The following is a 26,508-nucleotide window of genomic DNA, read 5'->3' as shown; positions in this document are numbered from 1 at the left end:
TCTACCATTTTTACTGCCATTTTTACCGGCACTGCCATTTTTTGCCATTTTTACCTCTGCCATTTTTACCTTTGCCATTTTTACATCCGCCAATTTTACCATTGCCATTTTTTTTTATCTCTGCCATTTTTACCTTTGCCATTTTTACCTCTGCCATTTTTACACCGAGCCGTTGAAATATATATTGTATATTGACTCCAAACTCGCATTGCCTGTTCTATGAGAAACATATCAATTAAAGAGCAAGATAATATCTCATAGAACAGGCAATGTGAGCGGCACGAAGCGTGAGCGAAAATTTCACTATACGTGTATATAGTGACATCTTCCCCTCACTTAACGTTACTTTTATTCACTCGTCTTCTTTTCCTCTCCTTTTTTCTTCTCTCTTTTCCCTTCCTTTTTTTTCTCTTTTTTTTTTCTTGCTCCCTGAGCCAACAAGCAGTGGGGGACATTTGATATTACGTGCCCCGGCAGCCCCCCCCCCCCCCCAGGCTTCCAAAAAGTCCCCCTCACTGATCTATCTCTCCCTATTCGGTAACAATACGCCCTCACAATCCACTAACCGAACAACACAGCCAGAGGCCACATCACAAAAGTCACAGCCACAGGGGAAATTTTTTTTCGGAAACTGACTTTTCGCAGAGGTTCAATTCCAATAACGTTAGATCTGTAAGAAGATAACACTAGCAGGTAAAAGGTCTAGTACTTGATCCTTTAGGTAATGTTACTTTTATGAATTGACGTGCGGGCGCGGGCTTAGAAAATAGAAAAATTAGAAACTCGTATTATTGCCTTGTCCCACATGCTCATTTTTGTGTAGGGACTAGGTAGACAGGAATAACCACTTGTTCACTGCTACCACCCTGCCTGTGGGGAATCTACAGGTAGGACTATGGTATGCCAATGTTGTACAGAGCACACACATTAAAAAATCACTAAAATATCACTTTTGTGACCAAAATTACTAATTTTCATACAGTTGCAATTTATTTTTCATTAGTAACTTGTATTCAAACTTGGGAATAATTTTTGTATTCACCAGAGCGCTCAAAAACTTGAATTTTGGGCATATTTTTTGTACGCCCTCTATTGCACTCATTCAATGAACAAGGTTATAATATAACCTTGTTCTCAGTTATATCTTCATGTGTGGCAAAATAAGGGTGGCAATGTTTGGCTTATTTTCTCTTTTTCTTTGGGGCAAATGCTTGATTTTTTTTACACTGACATTTTTCATTAGGCCTACACCTATTATTCATACTACTTGGCTCTTATTTCAATTTGATTCTTTAAATCATTTTTTCTTAATTAAAAATAGATATCAAAAAATGAAAATTTTCTTGCCATATTACTTTCCACCAATAGAGGGCGTACACAAAAATATGCCCAAAATTCAAGTTTTTGAGCGCTCTGGTGAATACAAAAATTATTCCCAAGTTACTAATGAAAAATAAATCGCAACTGTATGAAAATTAGTAATTTTGGTCTCAAAAGTGATATTTTAATGATTTTTTAAAGTGTGTGCTCTGTACAACATTGGCATACCATAGTCCTACCTGTAGATTCACCACAGGCAGGGTGGTAGCAGTGAACAAGTGCTCTATTGGTGAAAAGTAATATGGCAAGAAAATTTTCATTTTTTATCTCTATTTTGATTAAGAAAAAAATAATTCAAAGAATCAAATTCAAATAAGAGTCAAGTTATATGAAAAATAGGTTTAATTGAAACTGTCAGTGTAAAAAAAATCAAGCATTTGCCCCAAAGAAAAAGAGAAAATAAGCCAAACATGGCCACCCTTATTTTGCCACACATGGAGATATAAGTGAGAACAAGGTTATATCATAACCATGTTCATTGAATGAGTGGGAATAACCGTCGTTTCTGTGGATTCATTTAACAATTTCTGACACTTTGCTATCATCCCCATTCACTGACAGTAGTGTGTTAGTGCGAGCCTGCATGTGTTATCATTTCTTTCAATTCGGGCTATCGGGTTTGTTTAGATTTTTTTTCAATTCTAAATGTTGACATTTAATTAAAAAGAACGAAGGCCCACTATTTTCGTTAGAGTCTAACGTTAATCTTTGCTATACATATTGCAAGAAAATATTGAGAATATGTTACCGATGATTTATTTTCTTATTTTTTTTATTTCTGCTGGAGAGGAAAAAATGGCAGCCGTGTGTTGCTGCCCTCTACATTCAATGAGTTGTGCTTTCTGATCAGAAAGACAGAATTTTCAATATCCTGAGGAAACAATGCAGCGGCACAAATCGCGATATATAGTGACTGGTAAATGGCAACTTACATTGACCAATGAAGGGATCGAAGATGACTATATGTTTGGATCATCATTTGAAAGGAATTAGCGGTAACTGCGGCGTAAGGTACAATATTTCCGAATTTTATATATTTTTTGTAAATGTGAATGTACCGTAAGTAACAGACTTTAAACCGCACCCGTGGATTTACCGCACCCCCAACTTTGGACTAAAAAAAAAAAAAAAAAACCTCACATTTACATGCATGCATATTTAAGGTATGAAGAAACAAAAACTAAGTTCAAGATTTCAAAGCATCCAAATAGATTAATGGTGTGCGGAAATCTGCTGTTCTTGATCATTTCATCTACAAATGTTAGCAAGAAAGAGAGGTCCTGACAATATTGGCCACTTAGTTACACACTCACTCACCTCACATTCACAGTGTACACACACACAACACTGCCGTTCTTGTACATTGCAAACTACGATACAGTACCAGTACATCTTATCAAATTACAGCGTAGGAGGAAGAAACATTCACATTTCTTGCATCACAACCTCACAATCACTTTCAGAAATTTGATGTCTTAGCATGAATTTTGGATACGGGATGACAGGAAGGTTCAAGAAACAAAGAAATTGACATTTTTTCCAGTTGTTTTTTATGGCTTCGTGCCGTCTCTCTCGTGCGTGGTTTACATGGTATCTTATGAAAAGCAAACGGGAAAGAAAAAATAAGCTGGCTCAAAACGGGACTTTGGAGCTAGAGGGAGGGGTTAAAATGAATAGCGCCAGCTTAAGTCGCACTATAACCACATTACAACGCAAGCTCGATCAGCTCACTCAACAGTTAACTCTCGCTTAGCGGTGACAGAATATTACAGAGTATGCTTGGCGTCTCTTTGAACTTAGCCAGGGAATTTCGCTACTGTGAATCGAAAGTAAAGTCAAAATTAGTGTCATGAAGGTGGGTGCGTTTGTTATGGACAATATTTGATTAAGATTGTAATAATCGCTTCCCATTACCCGCGGCTCATACCCCTCTAAACAACATTGCCTGGGCGGCTACGCCCGGCCACTCGATGTGTTGTGAACTGGCAAACATCGTACATGTACGGGAGGGGTTACAACGGGCTGGCTCAGACCCGTCACCGTGTATAAACCGCACCCCCGACTTTTGCTTCTATCCCGCCGAGCAAAAGGTGCGGTTAATAGACCGTTACGGTAATTCCTTTTTTATAATGTGACATTTTATGTACAAGAAAAGATCTGAAAATCGTGTTTCCGTCGAATGTTAGATCTAACATTACTGCTAATACATTGTCTGTACTTACAGGCCTCTAAGCTCTTCAGTCTATGTATTGGTGAGTGAGCCAACGCAGTTCAGCAGAACAACCAAAATACAGAGACTGAAGCTTTTGTTTTGGTCTAGGGACTTGGGGCCTAAGCCGCCCTAAGCCTTAAGTGTTCTTGCCAAATATGTGAAAAATACCAGCAGGAGCCTCCTGGCTAATTGCACCTGCTGGTCCCACAGAGTGTTAACTCAGTCTTGCCATCTTGCTGTCTTTGTTATCGTAGCCTAGCTACAAGACACATATATGAGCAGCGCTAACTTAGATCTTAAAAAGAACTTGCATCGGCTGATAAATGTCGTGAATCTTATCTTAAAATTTAAGGTAAGAGTGCACTTGTGAACAGTTAGATAAGAAAACCAAAGATGCGAAAGTGTGTGGTTGTATGTGAATAATACTGGGAGATTGGGCCAGACTGGAACTCAGAACCCGGCGAGATTGGGGGATTTCCCCTGGGTCAAGTCGGTCCATGTTGAGAGCTAAAACAGCAAAGATCGGAAGCTGTTATATCTTGAAAAACACTAAATAAACGGTGTGAACTGAGCTCACATTTATAAAAAAAAATGTAACTTAATCAATCCTTAAAACTTACATGAATTTAAACCCCATCAAGCATCAGAAATGACCTTATTTTGGCTTCGATCGTGACGTCTTTGTTCAAATTATTAGTCAGATTTCAGCAAACAACACTGTTTGTTGACTTGATGTTTGCCGTATGTAATCGCTAATATCAGCACATATCCAGAAGAATATACACCGGACCGAGAATTCGAACCATAATCATAGAATGAAGATCGAAACCAAAATGAAGTTCCTAATGCTCAATGAGGTTGAAACTCAAGTTATAATCGATACTCGGTAATTAATTCGGACAAAAATTTAGGTTACATTAGTTTGCTGACTCGCGGAGTATGAAAGTGCATTAGGGCCTAGCATGCCCCGAGTGAGGCCAGGCTTCTACAGGCGCTGCAGCGGTGGTGTTGTGATGTGGCTCCGAGTTCAGGGCCAATGTAAGGAAATATATACAAAAAAATTGCTAGAAATAATTAATTTCCTATGTATTTTATTGATTTTTAAATTCTTACATGTATTTGTTTTTCAAACCTTTGTTATTTTTTTTTTGGATGAACTTTGTCAGGGACCGTTTTGTGATCACAAATAACATAAAATAAATCCATCTCTAACAACAAAGGTAAGAATAATCCTACATGTATGATTTTTGGTTGAAAAACATAATTTGCATTGATTTTGTACACGGAATCACATTTTTTTAGCAATTTCGGGACTGACATGCGCTTACAAAATTTGTGTAATTTCAGAAAAGCGTACACTGCCCGGGCGTCGCAAATATTGGTCTCAGAAGATGCACAAGACTTGAAAGTAAAAAGTCAGGGCGCGGCGCGGTAAAAAAAAATTGCGCGGTGACGTACCGACGAAGTTTGTCGAGGAGGGGGGTCAAATTGATTTGAGTTTAATAAGGGTTAAAGCTGCTGTTTATATGATGTCTCGGTTTAAAACTTAATAATTTCTTAATCTTTGATGGATTTCCCTCAAACGTGTACTAATTTTTTTTTTACAATGAAGTTTTCCTCAGGGTGAACTTCCCCTTTGAAGGTAAATGAAAGAAGTTGCAGTAAAACACTAATTTTGTGAGAAAGTCTGTAAAATCAAGGTTAAATCATCGTGGATCTAGATCTGGTACAGTTACATAAACTGAACTTTGTAAAATCATAAAATCTAAGCTGAAATGCAATCACACTGAAGATCGCTAAGAACACAGATAGGCACACGTGGGATAATGTATTATAATTGCTGGAATAAAGACCTGACGGAAGTGACCAAATCCACGCTTATTTTGCTTATTTCTCAGCAATTACACAATATCTTCCAAAATCCTTTGGCACATATTTTTTATTCATACAAACAGACACTTGGGTGGTCATTATATTAGATTCTGTAAAAAGCCATTTTGAGATCGTTACCAGAACTGGAATTTATCTTTAATGGTACATGTTTGTGGTCTTGAGACAGGTATACAATTAAAGCAGAATCATTGTCATTTCTTTGATGCAGGAACAAGATGTCAATTGTCGACCTAAGCACCAACCAGTTGTTTGAAAAGTATACTATAGAAGAAATTAGAAAGTTAGAGAAAGAAACAAGGTAAGTTGATTATGTCTCGGAATAATTGAAAATTATACTATTACAAAAAAATACGGAAAAGGTAGGGCATTGGAATATCTATGCTGTGGGGATCTAAATATGAATTATCTGATTTTCTGGAATCATTTTGAAAATTCTGAAAAATGAGTTATGTAGAAGACAGTTTTTAGTATGACTACATTTATGGGGTTTTGGGGCAATATGAATGGTGAAAGTGATAACCTGCTAATGATGATAGTGATGATGATGACGATAGTGATGATGATGATGATGATGATGGTAGTGATGATGATGATGGTGATGATGATGATGATGGTGCTGATGATGGTGATGACGATGGTGACATTGGTGATGATGGTGATGGTGATGGTAATCAGATCATGATTATGATGGTGATGATGATGATAATGGTGATGATGATGATGATGATGATGATGATAATGGTGATGATGATGACGATGATGATGAGGATGACGAATAGGATCACAGTGATGATGATGGTTTGATTAAGTAGTGATATGATCATGACTAGGGTTGTAATTACCAGCGTATTTGAAAGAAGGTTTATGTCTGCATTTTCCCCATATCATTCCATGAAATTCACAAAGAAACTCAAAGTGAAATCTGGTCCAGTAATTATTTCCCAGTTACATCATAAGCTTATTCAAATATTTTTTTTCAGAGATGAAATTGAAACAAAGAAAGAGGACCTGCGGCAGATGGTTGGGTAAGTTGTTTTTCTTTTTCTAAAATTTATCTTTTAGAGATCAAGCAAGGTGTCATTTTTGTGTTACTGATCTAATCTTATCATTTGCTGTCTTCTCAGTATTATTTTTGGAATGAATTTTTATAAGAATTTATGTAGTTCTGGGTTTACCGCAAATCTGTTATCTGTATTATTGTTCTTCTATTTAAGCAATTGATACATATTTTCCTCCCTTTATCCAGGTTTATATATCTATCTGAAAATTTCCAGGGGTTATGATTTTGCAGGACTTTCTTAAAGCAACATCAGTGTGTTATTGTTACGTTAGTGAAGAAAAGTGAAAAGTATTGATGATATCATTTCAGAAATTATATTTCCAAATATACCATTCATTTTTTTTTTATCATAATATTCCATTGGGCCTTATCATGTTTCATGTGTGCATCATTATTGGGAGTTCATTTTTTTTTATTTTTTAAACATTATATGAATTGAAATGCTTTGATGAAAAAAAGGCAAATTGAAATAAGGATTTCCTTATTCACTTTCAGAGAGCGGTATAGGGACCTTATTGAAGCTGCTGACACAATCACTGAAATGAAGAATTGCTCAGAAAAGGTAAAATAGCTATTAATATAGAAATAATAGCATATAAAGATGGAGATGTTATGAATTCTTAATCGGTCCTGGAATAGCCACTGCTTAGATAGTGCATCTTACAAAGAAAACTAATAATACTCATTCTTATAAGAGCTCTAGCCATGAGCTGGTACATGAACAAATGTTTCTTATATGAAGCAATATTATTATAGTTTTAATGATGCTTTTACTGTCACCCAAGATCAATCACACACAATAAGTAGTATGCCATTGGCCTATGTGCTTTAACGAAAGTATTCATATGTATACCTTTTCACAAAACAATATACAATGTTGTGAAATTTGGGCATACTAAACATGAAAAACAATGTTGCATCATGGGTAATGAAACAGATATAAGCAGTTTAGGACTTGACCTAATATCAATAAAAGTGGTTGTGGTAAATCATATTCCCGTAAAAAAAATGTCAATATGATCAGGGTTTTAAAAAACTTTGTGGATGTATTTTCTGGAAATCTAAAGAAAAAAGTAGATATCTCTCTGAAGTCAGTTTGAATTAGTTTGTCTTTTTGTTTTTGTTTGAAGATTGTTCAGTCTATTCAAGATATGCAGAAGCATTGTGTCAATCTACAGAAGACTCACCTTACTAAAGGCATTAGTCTATCCCCAAAGAAAGCAGTTACTTCAGGGTGAGTTGTCATGGATCTACGGAGAGATTTAGACATATATCAGTTAGATAAAAATTCACTATTAACAGGTGACTGTCATTGTCGTTTGAATAACAGTCTCTTCATATTGATGGTCACCATGAATTAGGCCTGGAGCATTTCATGATTAGACATTGATATTGCACAAATCGTATGCTCATAAGATAGTAAATGACTAAATCCGAAGGGCATTAGAAATGGAAAGCATAATCTGAAACAGGACATTCACCAACAAAGTTCAATACCAGAGGAGCATTTCATCAACATTTTCGTCTGACAAGTTGTCAGATCTGACAACTTTGCTAGATTTTGATTGGCTCAGAAGCACTCTTACTATGGTAACTGTCAGATAAATTAGGACTTGTCTGATAAAACGTCCGACAAGTCCTTTTATGAAACGCTCCCCAGAAAAAAATGTTCCTTTGTAAATGATCTGATACTCCATGGTAGTCACTATTGTTAAAAATCTGTCATGTTGTCATTAAGATGCACATGATCAGTGCATCAAAGGGTGGCTCATGTTGATTGTCCATCTATTTGTAGGTCCATGGTATCATGTACAGCATGGCAGTATAATGAATTTTCGATAAATGCTCATCTGTTATTTAAATCCCAATTCAATTTTGGTAAGCCTTTATAACTTGTGCTTCTTAAAGAACTTCATTTTAGAAGGCCATGTATGATATAACATGACAAAAGCAAAATATATAGTTGCTGACAATATGATATTGTGCAGGAACTCTGAACTACATAATATCCTTCAAGATGATATGGTATAATTACGGTACATTCTTACTTTGTAATGAGTTATTTATAAATACATGAATTTCATTCAGGTCTCAATCATCAGGTTTTTATGCCATCGCCTCTCAGACCAAGCTTCTTCTAGATATTCCAGAAAAGGTAAATTATCATGCAAGCTCAAATAGAGTTTGATGGAAGTCCGTACATGTACGTGTGTATACCTTGTAGATAGCACAATGGTATTTATGTCAGTAATTAGATTATCTACATGTACTTGTTATGCTAGTAATATGTAACTTGCCTCTGTTAATGCATAACACTTTCCTATAGGGCCATAAAACTTGTGAGCTATTTCCTAGTTGTACTGTTGATATTTTAACATAAAATTAAAAAATTTTGATTGTAGTGAAAGTACTATCAGAAATTGAAATTTGTGAATTGTACTGTTGACATGATAACAAAATTAAAGAGTTTCATTGTAGTTAAAGAACTATCAGAAATTGAAATTTGTGAATTGTATACCTCCAGACAGCTCAAGTCTTTATGAGATGCTGAAATATCTACTATGCAAATGATAATCACTGATCACACATTATCACATTATTCAGAAATTTTGAATTTTTCAATTTGTTGTGTTATTAAAATACAAGATATGAATTTAAAAGCTAATCTTTCTCACAATAGGCTTACACATGTTTGTACTTTGCAGATTTGGAGTGACATAGAGAGTGGTGACCATTTACACGCCACTCAGCTCTACCTACTTGCATGTCATATCGTGAGCAGCCTACAGCTAGATACGACAACGCACCAGTCTACTCAACTTCTCAAATGGTTCCCTGTACTATCTAGGCAGTGGGCTGCAATATGCCACTTCAAACCAAGTATATTACAGGTCAGTATTACATACATCTGTCATTAAGTTTACTCATGATAGAGGAAAACTAAATAAAACATATAGGTTATTCAGACTATTTATTCAAGCTAAATTGTTTCATTATCTGTCTCCTAGGAATATCATCTTTCTTTTTTATTATGTTTGTCCATTATGTCAAACTCTCGTTGGGGAGATAACCGCAGTTCAGGGTCTGAACTGTGGTTTTATACCCCCTTAGCAAAAACCTTGTTAGAGGATCCAAGATATTTTATTTCCAAGCTATTTCGACCCTGCATGACCAAAATAATCCCTCTTCTGTAGCATTTCCATCTCCGCAGACAAGCCTGGGCGTTGAGTTAGTGTTAGACAATAAACAGCAGCTGTGATATTATGTAAGACCAGCTCTGCCTGCAGTAGGCACTTCGGAATGAAATTATTGTATTTGGTATTTACTCAAGTTTTCAAAGGCATATTGTATTAGGAAATCCAATGTTAATTGGTTTTAATTTTGAATGAAGAAAATCGGCCTTGAATTAAGGAAACTATTGAAAGAGAATAAAAATGATTGCATCCGCTGACATCTTTGGAATACTGTACAAAAATTGAGGGCAACGTTTGCCATTTTTCTGCCAGTGCGCTTGCGCAGTAGGTGCCGATTTCGATTGCTTCTTTCAGTATTGCGAAATCTGGTTGAATCAGTTTGGAAACCAACGCAATGTAGAGAATGCGTGGCGTGGCCAGTGCATACACATTCCCAGTTGATCAAACCCAAGCACAAGATTTTTATGTGTTAAGTGTATGAGCGTGCCATGCATGATGCGTGACTGCGCTGTAAAAATTTACGTCACAATTGCTTAGGATTACTTTGCCAAGTTCATGAATAACCTGACATTGATAAGCAAACAGGCATATAAATTGTTCCAAATAATAGCTTGAATTACACATTATACAACTGTAGATAATGATAATAATATTAAATGGCTCTTCTTCAGGAAACATCAAATATGTTGACCTTAAAGGAACCATATTACCCTCATTTAAAGACTCAGGCCAATATTATTCTGTTAGAGGCAACATACTTCAATGTTCCCCTCAAGGCCAGTCAATATTATATAAAAATTGATAGATTGTTATGTATTTTTTCACATCTCAATAAATATTCACTTTTGTACAACACTCAAAATTATGATAAGTTTGTAGCTTGAATTATGATTTTTTTCATTATTTTTTTATATCTATTTTCAGAGTTGCAGGAATGTGCTGAAGAATGCCACTGCATCAGATATGGTAAGCAGAATTTTAAGCAGAGAATTCATGAATTTATAACTGATTTACCTATCACTTTTTGACTAACATCAAATCTGATGAAAAGACCATATACTATTTCTCTCTTATACATGTATATGCAGGGTGACTTTGCCAAGTAAGAGGTGAACATTTTAGATCTTTGTGTAGTACTCTTATAATTAACAATAACTAAATGTTCCTGGATGTAGCTTACAGAGTGAATTCGACATTCACTTTTGTCTACAAGTAGACCAGAAGTTCTCCTCCTTGTTCAGTGAGTTTTGACCCCACAACTTCCAGTCTAGTCGTGCCATAGCTAGTCTAGTTGCATTCACTTTCACTCTGTGTACTCATTTTCTTACAGTTTGAGGAGGAATCATCATAAAAACTTGCTACTTGTGTTATATCTCTATTGCTGTATACTATTCTTACATTCAATCTACCAGATGTTACTTTGTTGCTCAAGTAAACAGCATGAGCTACATCCACGGACTTCTGGTAACTGTTGATAGCAAGAATTTGATGACATGGGCCCATATTCTGAAGTCAGGTTCAAATTAGACCATGGCCTAACTCTGTGCTAAAATTATGGGAAGCCAAAAGTGTCAAATTTGTATGTTTCTTATGTTTACTGTGCTCTTTCCTGATTCATCGATGGTGAAAAAAAATCAATTTTATATTTCCTAGACAATTATGAATGATTTTAGAGCCAAATGAGCTGAAATATGATATCTCTACCATTAGTGATTAATTTAACAATTGGCTTTCCATACTTAAACCACAACTTTAAACCTGAGTTTATGTTAAACCCGAATTCAGAATACAGGCCAATATGTTTTTGATATCTCGTTTTATGAAATTGGCCCCTGGACACCATCTCATGAAGGTTATTACAAAGACAGTTCAAGGGGAAGACTGGACATTTTGGAAATTTTTTTGAAAAAAAATTTGCTAGCGTTGAGTAAGTAAACCTTTGCACAGCGCAAGCAGCTGTGTATGAAACATGGGGAAAATAAGAGAGGGCCAAGGGCAGCTTATGGAGATAATTCCACCTTTTATTTCCCAGAAACCTCCAAGATATATGTTCATCTTTGATTTTAGAAAAAAAATTGATGAAAAAGTATCACATAATGTCAGAATCGACTCTTCCTCCCCCCTCCACCAGTTCCCTCATATGTGTTACACAAAGCCCAAAATGACGATTGCGACTGTCTACTTACTCGACACTGTAGGGCGCTTTTCCCATGCATTTCATGCTCCATTAACTGTCCAGTCTTTCCCTTGTAGTGTCTTTTGTCACCATTACTGATTGGACTCCCTATTGTCAGGTTTCAAGGTTTCTCACATTGATTCTGGATAAAACTCAGTGCCCTTTCTTATTGTGGCCATTTGTTTAGGAATGTACCCAGAATAATATGGGCTTGCCTTAATATGAAAACAAATCTTTCTTTCTTGTTCCTCCTCTCGCACTGGATAAACTCAGTGCCCTTTGACCCTTTTTTTACTTTAATGTAAGATTAAGAATGATGTTGAAGTCACCTTTTCCTGTAATATTGAAACGTTTTACTCTCTTGTTTTTTTCCTGTGGGTCAAAGGTGATCACCAAAGCCCTGTGTTCTATCATGCTTCTAGAGGATACATCTCCAAGACAAGTCTTTACAGAATTTTTACTGGCAAGAAAGGTTAGTCAAGCACAGCAGAAATGGTTGAACTATAAAAACATATAGAACATTGATAACACTAATAAAGGTTTTATACTGCGTGTTTATGTGGTTCTTTCAGGACCAAACACAAGAAATGTGGTATACAGTGAAAACTTAGAATTAAACATTTCACTGAATGATAGTGATCTTGAAACCTTTTTTTGATATTGCTGATTCAGTTTGTTTCAATTTCCTTTCCTTGTTCATTAGATATTGCCAGACCAGTCTGCAAGCACAGACACAATTCGACACTTTAACCAATCACACCGTGACTTGAATGAAGACTATGAAAACTCACTGTCAATGTCAAATAAGTAGAGGCAGCCACAGCACATAGTGAATCTAGTCTCACTGCTTCAAACTCTGCATTACACACTATAAGAATTATGAAAACCAAAGATCTGTACCTGCAGGCTATTGCAAGTTCCTTATTAAAAGGAATATTTAGTTAGTACAAATATTTATATTTGCCTTGAATAGGTAGCTAGAGAACTAAAACTGATGTCTTTGCTCTTTTCCATTCTTAAACAGAATGCTGTGCACCAAGCATTCAGTTCTTCACAGTATGGTAAGTATATCAATTTGATCCTTATCACTTTAAACTACTTAGTATAAAACGTCTCTAATTACTCCACAACAAACTCTCTTCATGCTACTTCATGCTACTTCATGGTGAATCTTTTCTTCTGTGCATTAAACAATTATGTCCATTGAAAGGAAATTATCTCATGAAAATATGATTAATGTGTTCAGTTTGTAAGAGTTTTAAATTATATAGGATGGGAATGAGAGATGATAAAGATAGTCTAAACTGTCTCATGCTTTAAATCATATATTGCCCAAACCCAGCAGTGTATTGAAAGAAGCTTTATTAGTGATAACTTTTAGTTAGTTGTTAAGCTGGTATTTGAGTAGGAATAATTATTTTTGTGTTTATTAGAGGGGTTCCACATGCTATATTGCACCATTCGAATGGCAAGCTTTGAGCCTGTAAATGTAAAATAGCTTAATTTGAAACACAAAATTTAAATGATAGTATCAAGGTTGTTTCTAGTGATGATTATTAGAGAAAAACAGAGTGATGCTGCGGCTGTGTGAATGCTTTGACCTCCAAAATGTAATTCTGGGGTGGAGCTTACAGGACCTTTCAACCATTCCCACAGAAAACATGTTATTTTCTGCTCATTTGGCCAATATTCACTATGCTGGAGTGATTGATGGGGTAACCAAAAGAAGCCACACCTCCCCTTATTGATGTGAAACATAAAACTGCAAAATTCACCAAGCATCCTCAGCCGTGTGAATGGAAGATAATTCATTACAATTCAGCTTAGCAATTCATCTGAAACTCCTCTTCGTTTGATAGGTAATTTTTATTGTGAAAAAAAGCATGAGTCTGACGGCTTTTCAGTCATGTCCAGTCATGTCCGTTTGGTTCGATTGTGATGAACACTTATTCTGATGCAGACACAGTCTAATTGATTGAAATCAAATTACTTTGATCGTTAACAGGAAATCTGAACATTTTTTTTTAAATTCTTATATGGGTAATGAGAACCAAATAGCTACAATATTCTAGGGTATAGTTTTTGATCCCCAAAGACTTCAAGCAATATTTTTTAAATGTCACAAATGAATTTCTAGTATTTTTTATATTCACTCTGTTCTTGTATCCAAAATTACAGATGCAAGTGTTAAAAAGCAAGTGTGTGGTGTGACCAATCTGATCAATCTCACTTTGAGGCAGATCCATGCTATCTTCTATCATCAAGAAGGTGATGAAAATAATGGTAAGCAGTGATGTATTCAGCTAGGTTAGCAGATGCTTACCATCCAGGGCCCTGGGAATTATTTTTGGCTGGGGGTGATGAAGCATATTTCAAAAGCAGAAAAAAAAGAAAAAGAAAAAGGTTTCACTACAAAATGAAGGACGTTTTTCTCCCAAGAAATTTGACAAGCAACAAAAAAAGGGGGTTTAAACACAAAGGGCCGAATTCACCAAGGTGGTTTTGAAAACCCATGGTTGAGTCCATGGTTTATGCAGATTTTCTGTATAAATACGCTTAATTTAGCGCGTATCGGGCGCGTGTATAAAACATGTCCAATGGTAATGCACGCTTTTGTCACAGTGCGCCAAATTGACACCTGTTGCCGTGGTTATCAACGCTATTTTATTCACGAGTCCACTCTTTTTATTCATGAGTCCACTCTTCAAACAGTGGACTCATGAATAAATTAGCATGGATAATCATGGTAACAGGCGTCAATTTGTCGCACTATGACAAAAGCGCGCATCAGCATTGGACATGTTTTATACACACGCCCGATGCAAGCTAAATTAAGCGTAATTTATACAGAAAATCTGCATAAACCATGGACTCAACCGTGGGTTTTCAAAACCGCCTTTGTGAATTCGGGCCAAAATGTTGGTTATTTCCTTACATTTCTCCAATTTGCCTCACCTAACAGAATTCCTGTGGGTGCTAACTATGGAGCATAATACACGCAGCACCCTTGCTTCCCAAGGGCCATGCAACCTTCCCATTTCAGGCTTATTTGTTCCTTCCCCTTGTTCTGCTTTCCATAGGCAGAGCCACGGTGCTTATGATTTGTCTTGGCCTGTATGATCATTTATATTGACCAGATGCATATTGGTAGATTGCTCTGGCTCCGTACCTTGTCTTTTTTATCCAGCTACAGGTTGGTGATCATTTCAGTGAGAGAAATTTACTTTTAAAAACTCCCTTTTTTGTAAAAATATACCATTTCTTCTAAGAAAACTTATTTAGAAGAAGGTTGGCATATCTGAATTAGATAAAATACCATTTTAAGGGTCATAATCTTGTGCACATTGATGGACTTGTTCGAAGTGTTTGGTTTGATCCGGTTAAAATGTTCTGGATGTGTAGTCAAGTTTCTTCAAAAGAGAATTGGAGCATCTGAGGGGTATTTCACAAAGAGCTATATTCAATTCAAAGTATGCTAAAATAAATTTTATGAGATGTAGGTGGGTGGTCTACATCTTCTTAAAATTAAATTGTAGCAGTTAGTGAATTACACCTCTGGGTTCTTCGGATGAATTCTAATCTAAATCGATATATGAAACAGAGAGCAATGGTATAATTCAGCAAATAGTAGATGCGCTGTCACTTTGAAAATTTTTAAGTATGCATTGATTATTATTTATTTGGCATTTCAAATACATAGAGAGTACAGAATTAATTAATTAATGCCTTTTTGCATGATAAAGAAAAAAATGCTGTGAAATTTACAGTTTTCCTCCTTTTTTATTTGATTTGACTTTGGAATTAATACAATCAGTGGATGTTTATGTACAATAAATTTCATTCTTTTATTTATGTCTAGATGAGGAAGGGAATTTACTTCAGAGGGTCCTAACAGAAACCACTTCGACATCAGGTAATACATAAACCTCATCATGAAATATTCATTGCCAAATGAATATATATTCTAAACAAAAGTATTCCAAAAAAGGATGTGAAGTATAAAGAAGAATATTCAAAAGAATATTTATTTGCCCAGTTCTTCTTCTCTCAGTAGGGAGGACTGACATTAATACACATGCCCACTTGCGCTTCATATGTTTACCATTTTCATCATATTTCCTTTTTGGGGCTAGTTTTTAGAATGCTAAAGAGCGCCTTAAGACATTTTCACGGTAACTGATGTTACATGGCACAATTTTACACACCTTTCATTGTGTGTATCTCTAAAACAACATCAGAGATAATCATACACACAATGAAAGGTGTGTAAAATTGTGCCGTGAACGTCAGTTACCGTGAAAATGCCCCTTATTGGCAGTTAGGCTAAAGCTGGGGTTATAGTATACAGTGCCTGAAAGGTTTGTGCTAAATAAATGTTGCATATAATTATATAATATTGACTGGCCTTGAGGGGAACATCAAATATATTGCCAGCAAAAGAATCATATTGGCCCGAGTCTTTAGACGAGGGCAATATGGGTCTTTTAAGGGCAATATATTTGATGTTCCCCGAAAGAAGAGCCAGTCAATATTTTTATTATCATCCAAATCAGATATCTAGAGCAAAAATCATGATAATGGGGATATTTCTTTTAAAAATAGAGTTCTATTGTGTCATGTTAATATCAGTCTAGGCTCTGCACTTTACCATTATGACGTACTTGCAAGCGCTCGGATTCAGCGTTGTCTTTATTATGACGTATATTGTTGGTGGGCGGATCCTTATGAAGCGTATCTGGTTATACCCATTAACAAATTCCCGGATGTGAGACCAGGGAAAATACAAAGGTATATTTTGCTTCGCCTCTGCATGCAAAGTAAATACGCGCACTGAGACCGAGGAAAATACAAACAATATACCTACCCTTCCCGATATTCAGAAAATGTAGGGCAATAAGGTTTTGTAAATGAACAGCTCAGATGTCTGATACGGGTGATAATAATTAATATTTAGATTGCTTAAAATATATATACCATATTTTGATCTATAATGATACAATAACAATTTACTTTGATTTAAAGCTTTTTTTATAAATTATTGCACACTGTGACCACTGAACCTTGACTGCAAGGTAGACTCTAATAATATATGTGTGAAACAATGTTTAACCCATTGGATACTGGATGATTTGGTTATAACACATTATTTCCATAGACTCCAGCCAGCATATATGTAGACTCGGTCTCCTAGGAGTTAAAACGTGGATGGCAAGCTACTTATTTCATTGTGTAATCTTTTTGTAATCTTCCCTCACTATCCATCCCATTTGACTGCTGTTTTTCATCACCCAGATGGTAAGAGTGTTCTTGCTGATGAGTTAGCTGTAGGAACATTCAGTAAGCATCTACCTGCTAACATCACAGGTAATGACAATATTTGATCAGCCTATCAAATTTAAGGATTTTAATACTTGAATTAAAGTAGCTTCGATAGCGTCCTTCATCTTGTCATTGATAACACTTTTTTGTGAAACAACCTCGCCTATTGTTGCAAATGCTAACTCAGACACAAGTAACGGTAGAAGAGAACATAATCACATGCTCTTGCCCCAAACTGGAAGCTTTGCATCAAAATTTTATTGAAATCTTTCATATACAGGCAACTTTGAAACATGCCGATAGCTTTTTTTCCCCATATGTTTGAGGTCTTTCAGTTAGCAGTATTTTGTAAAACTACCCCACCATCCTCAAAAGAAATAATGTTAATATATAGAATTAAAAGGGACCAACATAAAAGAAAAATGCAATTGATAAAAATACTGCAGATTTCATGGAAATGTTTAACCCCCATATTGTGTTATATTCACTGCTGGAGCAGAAACAAGAAATTTTTGTTCCCAAAATGAATAGAAGCCCCAGTCATGCTGCACTTTTGTTTGTTTTTTTACAAGTCTGTCAACCTTGGTGTAAGTCTAACATTCACCTCTTCTCCTGTTCCTCATCTACTGACCTTTTCTTTCGTCAGATTTTCACCCGACCCTGCGCTCCTCCACCGATCCTATCGCTGCTACCTACCTTCAAGAATGTGTCTCTCAATGGGTGGAGACGTGTATCAGTGATGTTCATGATGGGATCAGCAAACTATTGAACTATGTGACCTCCATCCGAGGCTTGACTAGCATCAGGGATGCCGTCTGGGATCTCCTCCAAGAGGTACATCAGTGGATCATATTACCGAACGTTTTTCATGAATCCAATCATATTAATTGCAATATTTTCTTTAAATTTTCTTTAATGAATACACAAATACCCTCAGCAAATAAAGGTGTAAAAATTATGCTGAGATTAATTTTTTTTTTTACCAGATCAGCTTCCAACTGCACCCCTCTTCGCATGTGAAATATTTTAGTAATTTGGAAACGGTGTTATATAATACTGAACGTGTGTTTTCTGTAGGAAAATTCACGAATCACTAATGTGTTTTGGACCTTTTTCACCATCTTTCTATTTAAATTCCATTTACAGGGATGTTGTCAAGTTTGAAGAATAATGAAATTATTTTCTGATTCGTGAATGGGAACATTCGGTAATACAAGGCCAGTCAGTAATTCAATCATTCACTATACTTGTTAGCCTCTCGTGTTTCATATTACTCAAGAAGTACTCCCCTGTATCTATTGTATCTATGTAATGTGTTTTATTGTTTTTGGATGGAATGACAAATGAGTCCCATCTGTTATTACTTCATCAGCACAATGGATTTCATATTTCTTTAAAAACATATTTCACAGCTTTCTAAACATTCCACTTCAATTGTGCTCTCACCAAAGTTTTTTATACTGCTAATTTAAGTATCATTATTATAACCATATCATTCATTCTGATATTAATCTTATAGTTTCATAGAATCCCTTTCATTTTGAAAGCAATGTGCTATTGTGGTCTGATTTTCTGTTTTCATGTAGGATGATAATGTGCCAGCACTGAGAAATATCACCAAGAGAGTCCTTGGAAGAAGTCTTTGTCTGTGGGGAGAATTTGTCAGACCTCTGTTTCTCACAAGAATGCAGGTAAATATATTATATTGGATGTTTTCTAAGAATGCCATGTTAGAAATATTCCATGTGTTAGTAAATCCACTGATAATCTACAAACGTTCCACTAATAAGTAGAATATTTTGGGCATCCCATTAAAAAGGCCAGTATTCTGATAATTGACTTTGGTATAATGCAAATTCGGCATTTATGTAAAACTTGCTAAAGAAAAATTCAATATCAAATCAATCAATTATTCTTACAAAACTTCACAGTTAATACATATTTTTTTAAAGAACTTATTGCTGTTGTGTAGTGTAAAGCCAGACAAGCGTAGTTTCTGTAAAACAGGCTTATATTATGTAATCCTGTGATATACCAATCTTTTCTCCCTCTCAGGCCATTCTCCAAGATGCTCTTGACCAGACACTGACCAATAGCCATCATTTGGTCATCCAGGCCTCCCATGACATGGAGAGTTCTCCGGCCGATCTGGACGTTGCTGCCCATACTTGGAAGGAGATATCCTCAGACCTACCAAGCCCGATGGCCTGGAGGGGCGGGGCAGGCAGCAGGGATGTGCTCGATGCTGGTAGCCTGTATATGAAGGCCAGGGCTTTTACTCCCAAGACACAGAGGTAGGGTTTTTAGTCATTTTTAGTGGAAAATCATCAAAGGATGTATTATGAACACTCTATAGCTCTAACTTTAGAAGTACATGTATATGGATTTAGTCCATGAAACTTGGACATATGAGTAATCAAGTATCAGTGAACATCCTACATGACTTTCAGGTCACATGACCAAGGTCAATGAGTTTTGGCTGTTTTGGGGGCATTTATTGAATTGTCATTTAAACTTTGAAAGTTTATAGATCTAACTCATGAAATATGGACAGGGGTAAATATCATTGATCACCTTGCTCAAGTCTTTGGTCACATGATCAAAGTCAAATGTCATAGGGTCAATGAACAAAGTATTTATTATCATATGAATTTTTTTGTGAATAATTATACTATAGTAGTTTTCTAATTCAGCACTGCTGCTTTATTGAATCGCATAATGCAGGCAAGACTGCCAGAGGCGCTCCACTTTTATTTTTTTTTTGGGGGGGTAGGAAATTTTTTTTGTGTTGTCCATTTTGAATTTTTATTCCATTAAAGTTTTTTTTACCAATTTTATTTAGTAATTTAATACTAATAATTTAGGGGGTGAAAAAATCTGCAGTGAGTAGGTGTTCAATTTTGTTGTTCTTCTTCTTCTTCTCCCCCCCCCTGCCAGCATCTGTTCTTTCATCGATGTGAGACTCAAGAGTCTACTAGAGGACCTTTCATCCTACACAGACAGACTGACGGACAAACAACCAAGTGACAAACAGAAGCCTGTATCCTCAAAGCCAAGTCAAGAGCCGTTTGATAAGTTTGCAGACACTGTCAACCTCCATAGCTTCCTACAGATTGCCAGTACCAAGTGTGTTACTAGGTGAGGAAAGTGTGATATGTTGGTAGCTTTTATAGAACAGTGGTATTAAGAATGATAGTTGGTTATTAGACAGTACTTGTGTACTGCTCTGTCAGCTTTATGAAACGGCCTTTGGGGCCGTTTCATAAAGCTGTTCGTAAGTTAAGAGCGACTTTAAGATCGACTGGTGATCCTTTCTTATTAAACCGTCGCCAATGAATATACCATGTACTACATGAAAGGACCACCAGTCGTTCTTAAAGTCACTCTTAACTTACGAACAGCTTTATGAAACACCCACCTGGGCCTTGTAACATAAAGCTTGGTAACTGATATCGCCCAATTTCTAATGATTGATCATAAACAATAATCAATGCCATCAGTTGTAGAATTATCAATCTCTAAACTTTATGTTACAAGGCACTGGCCACTATTTCATGGAAATTGGCAATCTGTGATAGTTACCATAGTGAGAGTCAGAGAACAGTGCTTTCAGCTAATTAAAACAAAGAATTTCACTGAAATTTTCCAGAGCTGAAAGCTTTCTTTAAACATCTCTGTGGTACTCCATATTTTAGAAATTAATTGGAATAGAAATTAAAGTACAAATATATCATATTTAGGTAAACCGGCATTAACACTCTGAAAATTATCTTTTCTTTTATCTCACTTTGGTAGTAAAAACAATCAGCAATGGGGTTAACCATTTGCTTTTTAATACAAAGCAAAACTTGTACTTGCTTCTTGATCAACAGGTGCAGCTTTGCCCAGTCCAAATTATTGTACATACAAATTCAGATGTTGTCATGGTATGATAAATGATGTTGGTTGACAAGATCCTTTACGATTAGATAAGATTTTTCCTTTAATTGTCCTCTCTTTCCACCCAAAATTTATTTATTTTTGCATATTACTTCTTATAATGGCTTTGGTCATTCTCTGGAATAAAATTCACATAATTAAGTAAATATGTATTTTCCAGTATAGATAAAAATGTTTCTCCTTTTTTTTTTTTGGGGGGGGGTAATACACTAGAATAAAATTCAAATATTTAATTAAATATGTATTTTCCAGTACAGGTAAAAATTTTTATCCTTTTTTATTACTATTTCCTTACTGCATCAATGTCATTTTCCAAGGCATTTATTTACATTTGCCATACTTGACCCAGGTAGTAGGTGGTACCTGGTTGGATGTGTTTATTGAATGCAATGAGTTTGGGAAATGGCTGCCAGAGCTGTAGCCAGGGCAATGATACACAGACTCGTTTAGAATTTAGACTTTTTGTAGTATGAACTGACAATTAATGACTGTTGTTTACAGATTTCATATTTCTCTCATTCTTTTATTTTATTATTGTGTTCTTTCTTTCAGATTGGCTGACCATATAAAGGAAGAGCTTTCTGATTGTAAACTAAAGCTAAAAACAGCCCAAGAAGAGAAGTTACATGACCAGTCATCTGTTATTATTAATAGGTAATATGTCAAAATTTGAATTTTATTTAAGCAGTGATAAAATGCATCAGGGCATTTTCAGGGTAACTGACGTTACACAGCACAATTTTACACTCTTTTCATCTTGTGTATCTCTCTTACTACAAGTGACTGGAGTTTGTTATTGATGGAGACAATAAAGTTAACCATGATGTATAAATTTATATTATGTTTTTCAAGGCACCACAATTTGTTGCACTTCAGCGAGCAAAATAAGTGTCTGTAACCGACATTACACAAAAGGACATGCAATTTTAGGGTGTCAGTATATATCTCATGTCCCTGATTGGATAGAGTCATGAGTTCAATATGTAAATATACCTTCGTTACTAGGTTTAGATGTGTCAAAATATTGAATAATTTATTATTGTCTTTTGGGGGCTATGATAATTTTTCCATGACCATGCTGGTAACTGATGTTAACTTAATTTGCTATAGAGATAACAAATGAAAGTCAACTGTGTGGAATCATTGCATTGTATCTTCTGTGATGGGCTTCACATGAAAGTACAGTGTATCTTTGATGTGGCAGTATACCCGAGTTTTAATTTGTTTTCTTTGCTTTGAGCATTTATTAACACTTGTCGGTAACTGACATTACACATATGTTTGCAATATGGTTTTCACAGACATAATTTTCTTGGTAATAAAAACTTGTCTCAGGAATGTTTGTCGAGTTAAAATCATTAAAATAATACATTTAGTTTTACAGTGTACTCATGATTTTTTTTTACTTTATGCCCATTCAGTTATATCTTGGTTTTCATCAAACCTTATCCCACCAAAGAGAAAAATGTCTAATTCTCTACCTCCTCAAAGCTCATGTAACCATGCAGTATGAAGAATTTCCATTCTATGTATTTTCTAATCTGGCAGTGCAATCAATTCTTAGTTATATCTGCCAGATCTCAATTTTGTTCTTAATCTGTTTTATTCTGTTTGTTTATTTCTCTTTTGAACTGTAAACTACAATGTGTATGAGAAAATTACATTTCTTGATGATCCAGTCGGCATTGAAGAGAACTGTCAAATTTCACTTTAGTCATAAATCAAAAACAAAAATTGTATCACAAAAACTAGACAACTACAAAAAAAAGTATTTAAACTGCAACTACTTTTTAAAAGCATACAAAAATTATGTAAACCAATTTTGTGTTTCATCCTAATGTTGACAGGTGTAATTTTTTTGCAAAATCTACTTGAATGAGGGCATGATTTTGCTTACGCTCAGATGTTGCAAGATCTTTCATTTGCTTCCACTTCTTAGACTGACTTTGTTGCACAAAGCTTTGCTCAAGGAATTTAGAAACCATACTGACATTGTAGTCATACAATTCACTTGATATCCCTTATTCAGTGCACTTGTTGAGTCTTCCAGTCTCATCTGTTTTCCATACAAGCCACTATGTCATGACTACATCATTCATTGGATACTTGGTTTTGAATCCCTTTCCATCACTGCGCTTCTCACATGCATTCAACATACATTCTCTGGATTCAGGTGTGCAGATAATAGAATTTACTAACTGATGATCGTAAAATGGAATGGATGTGTTAACTTTATTCAATGCATTTACTGCCATCGAGAAGTTTGAATGATAGAGACACATGCAGACATTATGAGGCAACTTCTTGCTCAGCAAGACATGCTGTGACTACAACATGGTAAACTTGGTCTTACCGATACATGCATGAGGATTTTCCTCCTTGAAAATTGCCTTAGTCTCCTGGACAGATGACAAGAGATGCCTCTTCCGTTTTGTCTCCTTACTTCCATCATCATTTCGTATCGATATGACATCTTTCCTCCCCGGTGCTTGTCTGCTGATATCATCTCTCTCATAGAAGTTCTTGATCAGCTCAATGGTGTCTTCTGACATCACATAACCAGTGGAACATGGGGATGTTAGCTCCTTTGTCAATTCTGTCACCTCATCTCTTGCTGTAACATTTCTCTGGTAAAGGGAACGAATGATTTTCTTTCGACTTGGAAGGGATTTGTCAGCTCTTGCAAATACTTTTCTTATAGCGCCCAGATTATGGTATGGGAGTCCCCTTCTTATGCTCGCGAAACTTTGCTACTCTTGATCTATCAGCTTCTCTTTCTGATTTTTTTCAGTCTTGATACATCAATCTAAAGTCTCCAAATGGGTTCGTTGATGCTTCCACGTCTGACCTGCTCTTTCTTTTGCTTGTACTCATCATACATGTACTTTCCCTTGTTCTTCAGTCTCTCTTTGTACTGTTACTGTTTCTCAGCAGGAGTTAAAAGCATTTTCTTTGTTAAATTTTGCCTGGAATATAAAGGATAACTGCCTAAAAAACTGTGTTAATTCGTCCCTGACTATTGGATGAAATACTGAAATTAAAAGACAAACCAAAAGAAGGACCGAATATGTATGAAAGTAGACACAATGGACAGCTAAATCATCTTTTCAAACTTGCACCATAACAAAATATTTGGCTTTTAGTAATGTGCAGACTTTTTTTTTCTTTGAAGTCCCGCGCAACTTTTGAGACCAAATTCGTGATAAATGGCTATAGCATCACAACGCCACACAACTTTTTATGAGACAATGTCATGCTGATAATGGCTAATTTTTCTGCTTTGTGTACAAAGTCAATGGGAGATGAAATTCATAAAAGGGTGATATTTTTTTGTTCTAATTGGTCTGCTTAATTATTTAGGGTTTGATTTAGTTGTTATTTTGGTCTAATAATTTCCATTGAAAAAAAAGAACAAGAAACAAAAGATGAAAAAACTAGGAAATATACATAAATTTTAAAAACAAAGAAATAAGGGGAAAAAATTACTTTCGCAAATTTTTTTCTGGAAAACGTTCAGATTAGATTACATGAATATGCAAATAATGTTTTTCACAAATAAATTTGCATATTTCATTCATAATGAATTAAAAATATTTTCAGAACTTTTTTTCATACTGGCTTGTAGTTAATGTGATAAAGGATGTGCTTGCCAAATTTTGGCACGATTTTCAATGATCTGGTTTGAAATTTCAAGGTTTAAGGTCATGGTCATTTAATGTTTTTATTTCTGGCAAGCCAAATTTATTTTAGTATTCAAAGGAAGGGAGGTGTGAAATATATGCACAATTGCACATGCAAAATTTTGTAAAAATTTGAATTAATTTTGCTTCTCAATTTCATATCACACATTCCATGTCACCTATCCATATCAAAAGTCAATTTCAAGCTCCTACTAGTGTGGTTTAATTAAGTGAAATACTGTAGTAACAAGTAAACATTTTTTTCACAATGAAATTGACCACCTTTGCCTTTGCAGTGGTGTTTCATCATGGTAACTGACATTACATGTCATCATTACATAAATCATGAAGTGTAAATCGGTGCAAGAGCTCTTGATTTCAAAAACTACAGGATAAGATTTGCCCATATGTGTGATTGCTAAATTTCTAGTGTTAAGTTATTCTACCATTTTGCAATATTAGTGCACCTTGCAAATCGTATGGGTTGTGAAAAATTATTTCAGAGCACTAATGATTTGAATACATGTGGTTGTTGTGAAGGCTGGGCAATTCCATCAAGTATGTACATTGCATCCCCTGTATGTGGCACCTGATGAAATCATTTGTCTCTATTTTCTAGTTCAAATGAAAAGTTTGAATGTTCTCAAATCTTCACAGTTCTTGAAATGAAGTAAAAATTAAAATGAATGGTCAGTGGTACAAAAAGGTTGATTTTATGGAATAGCTTGGCCATGCTTCATATCCCTTATAATGTAAAGTAAAAATATATGTATATTCTTGCTTGACCATTTGTATTCATGTTTTTCTGAGGTATGATAAAAAAAACACTTCTCATTTTTTTAATTTTGTTTCACACAGAGTTGTGTTTCTAGGTCGTCTTTGTTCGGCTTTGACAGAACTATCACCGCACCTACAGCAGGCTGTCCTAATCACAGAGAAGAAGGACAGTAAGGCTGATACAATGAGGTGAGGTCATCATGCATCTTATTTGAATTGACTCTCTTTGCACTGGTGGAGCAGTATGGGGCCTTAAGATTATTAAGTGTCAGAAAGTTGGTGATGACTTCCAACGAATGTTTACATAATGTACAAACAGGATTCCATGCCGTTTGCTTCGGCGACAATTACTCTGTTATAAATTTCATGCACTAATCGAATGATAAGCTTCAACCCTGGATTTAATACCATACTCTACCCTTAACCTAGCATAAAACCCTATTGCAACCCTAACCGTAGCCCTACATCTTAGATGAAATAATGCCTGGAACAATGGTCGCAGGAGCAAACGTCACCACTAAACCTATATGCAACTGAAAAATGCTGATACCTGTCCCATATCCAATAGGCATTTCAATTTTATCATAAATTACATCGGACATGACAAGTAACAACGTTGGATGACCATTGCATAAAAATAAATGATTGAGCATATTCAATATTCTGTCCATTGTACTCAATCTAAGGTTTATACATTGCCAGGTTTATCCTGTGTAGACTCCTGGGGCGGTATTCTGAACATTGTCTTTTCTCCATATTTTATCTTTTCTCGGAGATATGACAAAATCGGTATTCTGGTGGATGTCATAACTTTTGTCACAAAAATTGTCATAAATTTTGTCTCGACTCTTTAGCGCACACCAAAAATACGCGGCTTT

The 26,508-nt window shown here is 35.5% G+C and overlaps 1 protein-coding gene across 2 annotated transcripts in view; it reads left to right on the top strand.

Moving 5' to 3' along the window:
- Positions 1-559: 559 nt before the first annotated feature.
- LOC121416138 (conserved oligomeric Golgi complex subunit 1-like) overlaps positions 560-26,508 on the top strand; it is a 34,009-nt gene continuing 8,060 nt past the window's right edge. The window contains exons 1-19 of one of the 2 annotated variants that reach the window (XM_041609612.1): positions 560-693; positions 5,694-5,783; positions 6,466-6,510; positions 7,041-7,107; positions 7,676-7,779; positions 8,634-8,700; positions 9,251-9,436; positions 10,664-10,705; positions 12,301-12,387; positions 12,940-12,976; positions 14,094-14,198; positions 15,775-15,828; positions 17,208-17,279; positions 17,881-18,068; positions 18,821-18,925; positions 19,290-19,528; positions 20,172-20,372; positions 21,726-21,827; positions 25,712-25,819. In XM_041609612.1, the coding sequence (XP_041465546.1) occupies positions 5,701-5,783; positions 6,466-6,510; positions 7,041-7,107; positions 7,676-7,779; positions 8,634-8,700; positions 9,251-9,436; positions 10,664-10,705; positions 12,301-12,387; positions 12,940-12,976; positions 14,094-14,198; positions 15,775-15,828; positions 17,208-17,279; positions 17,881-18,068; positions 18,821-18,925; positions 19,290-19,528; positions 20,172-20,372; positions 21,726-21,827; positions 25,712-25,819 (1,892 nt within the window). In that variant the 5' untranslated portion in view covers positions 560-693; positions 5,694-5,700. Of the gene's footprint in view, positions 722-5,693; positions 5,784-6,465; positions 6,511-7,040; positions 7,108-7,675; positions 7,780-8,633; positions 8,701-9,250; positions 9,437-10,663; positions 10,706-12,300; positions 12,388-12,939; positions 12,977-14,093; positions 14,199-15,774; positions 15,829-17,207; positions 17,280-17,880; positions 18,069-18,820; positions 18,926-19,289; positions 19,529-20,171; positions 20,373-21,725; positions 21,828-25,711; positions 25,820-26,508 lie in introns of both variants that reach the window. The other variant, XM_041609613.1, reaches the window with a different exon arrangement.

Source organism: Lytechinus variegatus, chromosome 5 (assembly GCF_018143015.1).
Source record: "Lytechinus variegatus isolate NC3 chromosome 5, Lvar_3.0, whole genome shotgun sequence".
NCBI classification, from domain to species: Eukaryota; Metazoa; Echinodermata; class Echinoidea; order Temnopleuroida; family Toxopneustidae; genus Lytechinus; species Lytechinus variegatus.
Note: the sequence above shows the minus strand (reverse complement) of the source record. Positions and strands in the feature narration are given on the sequence as shown.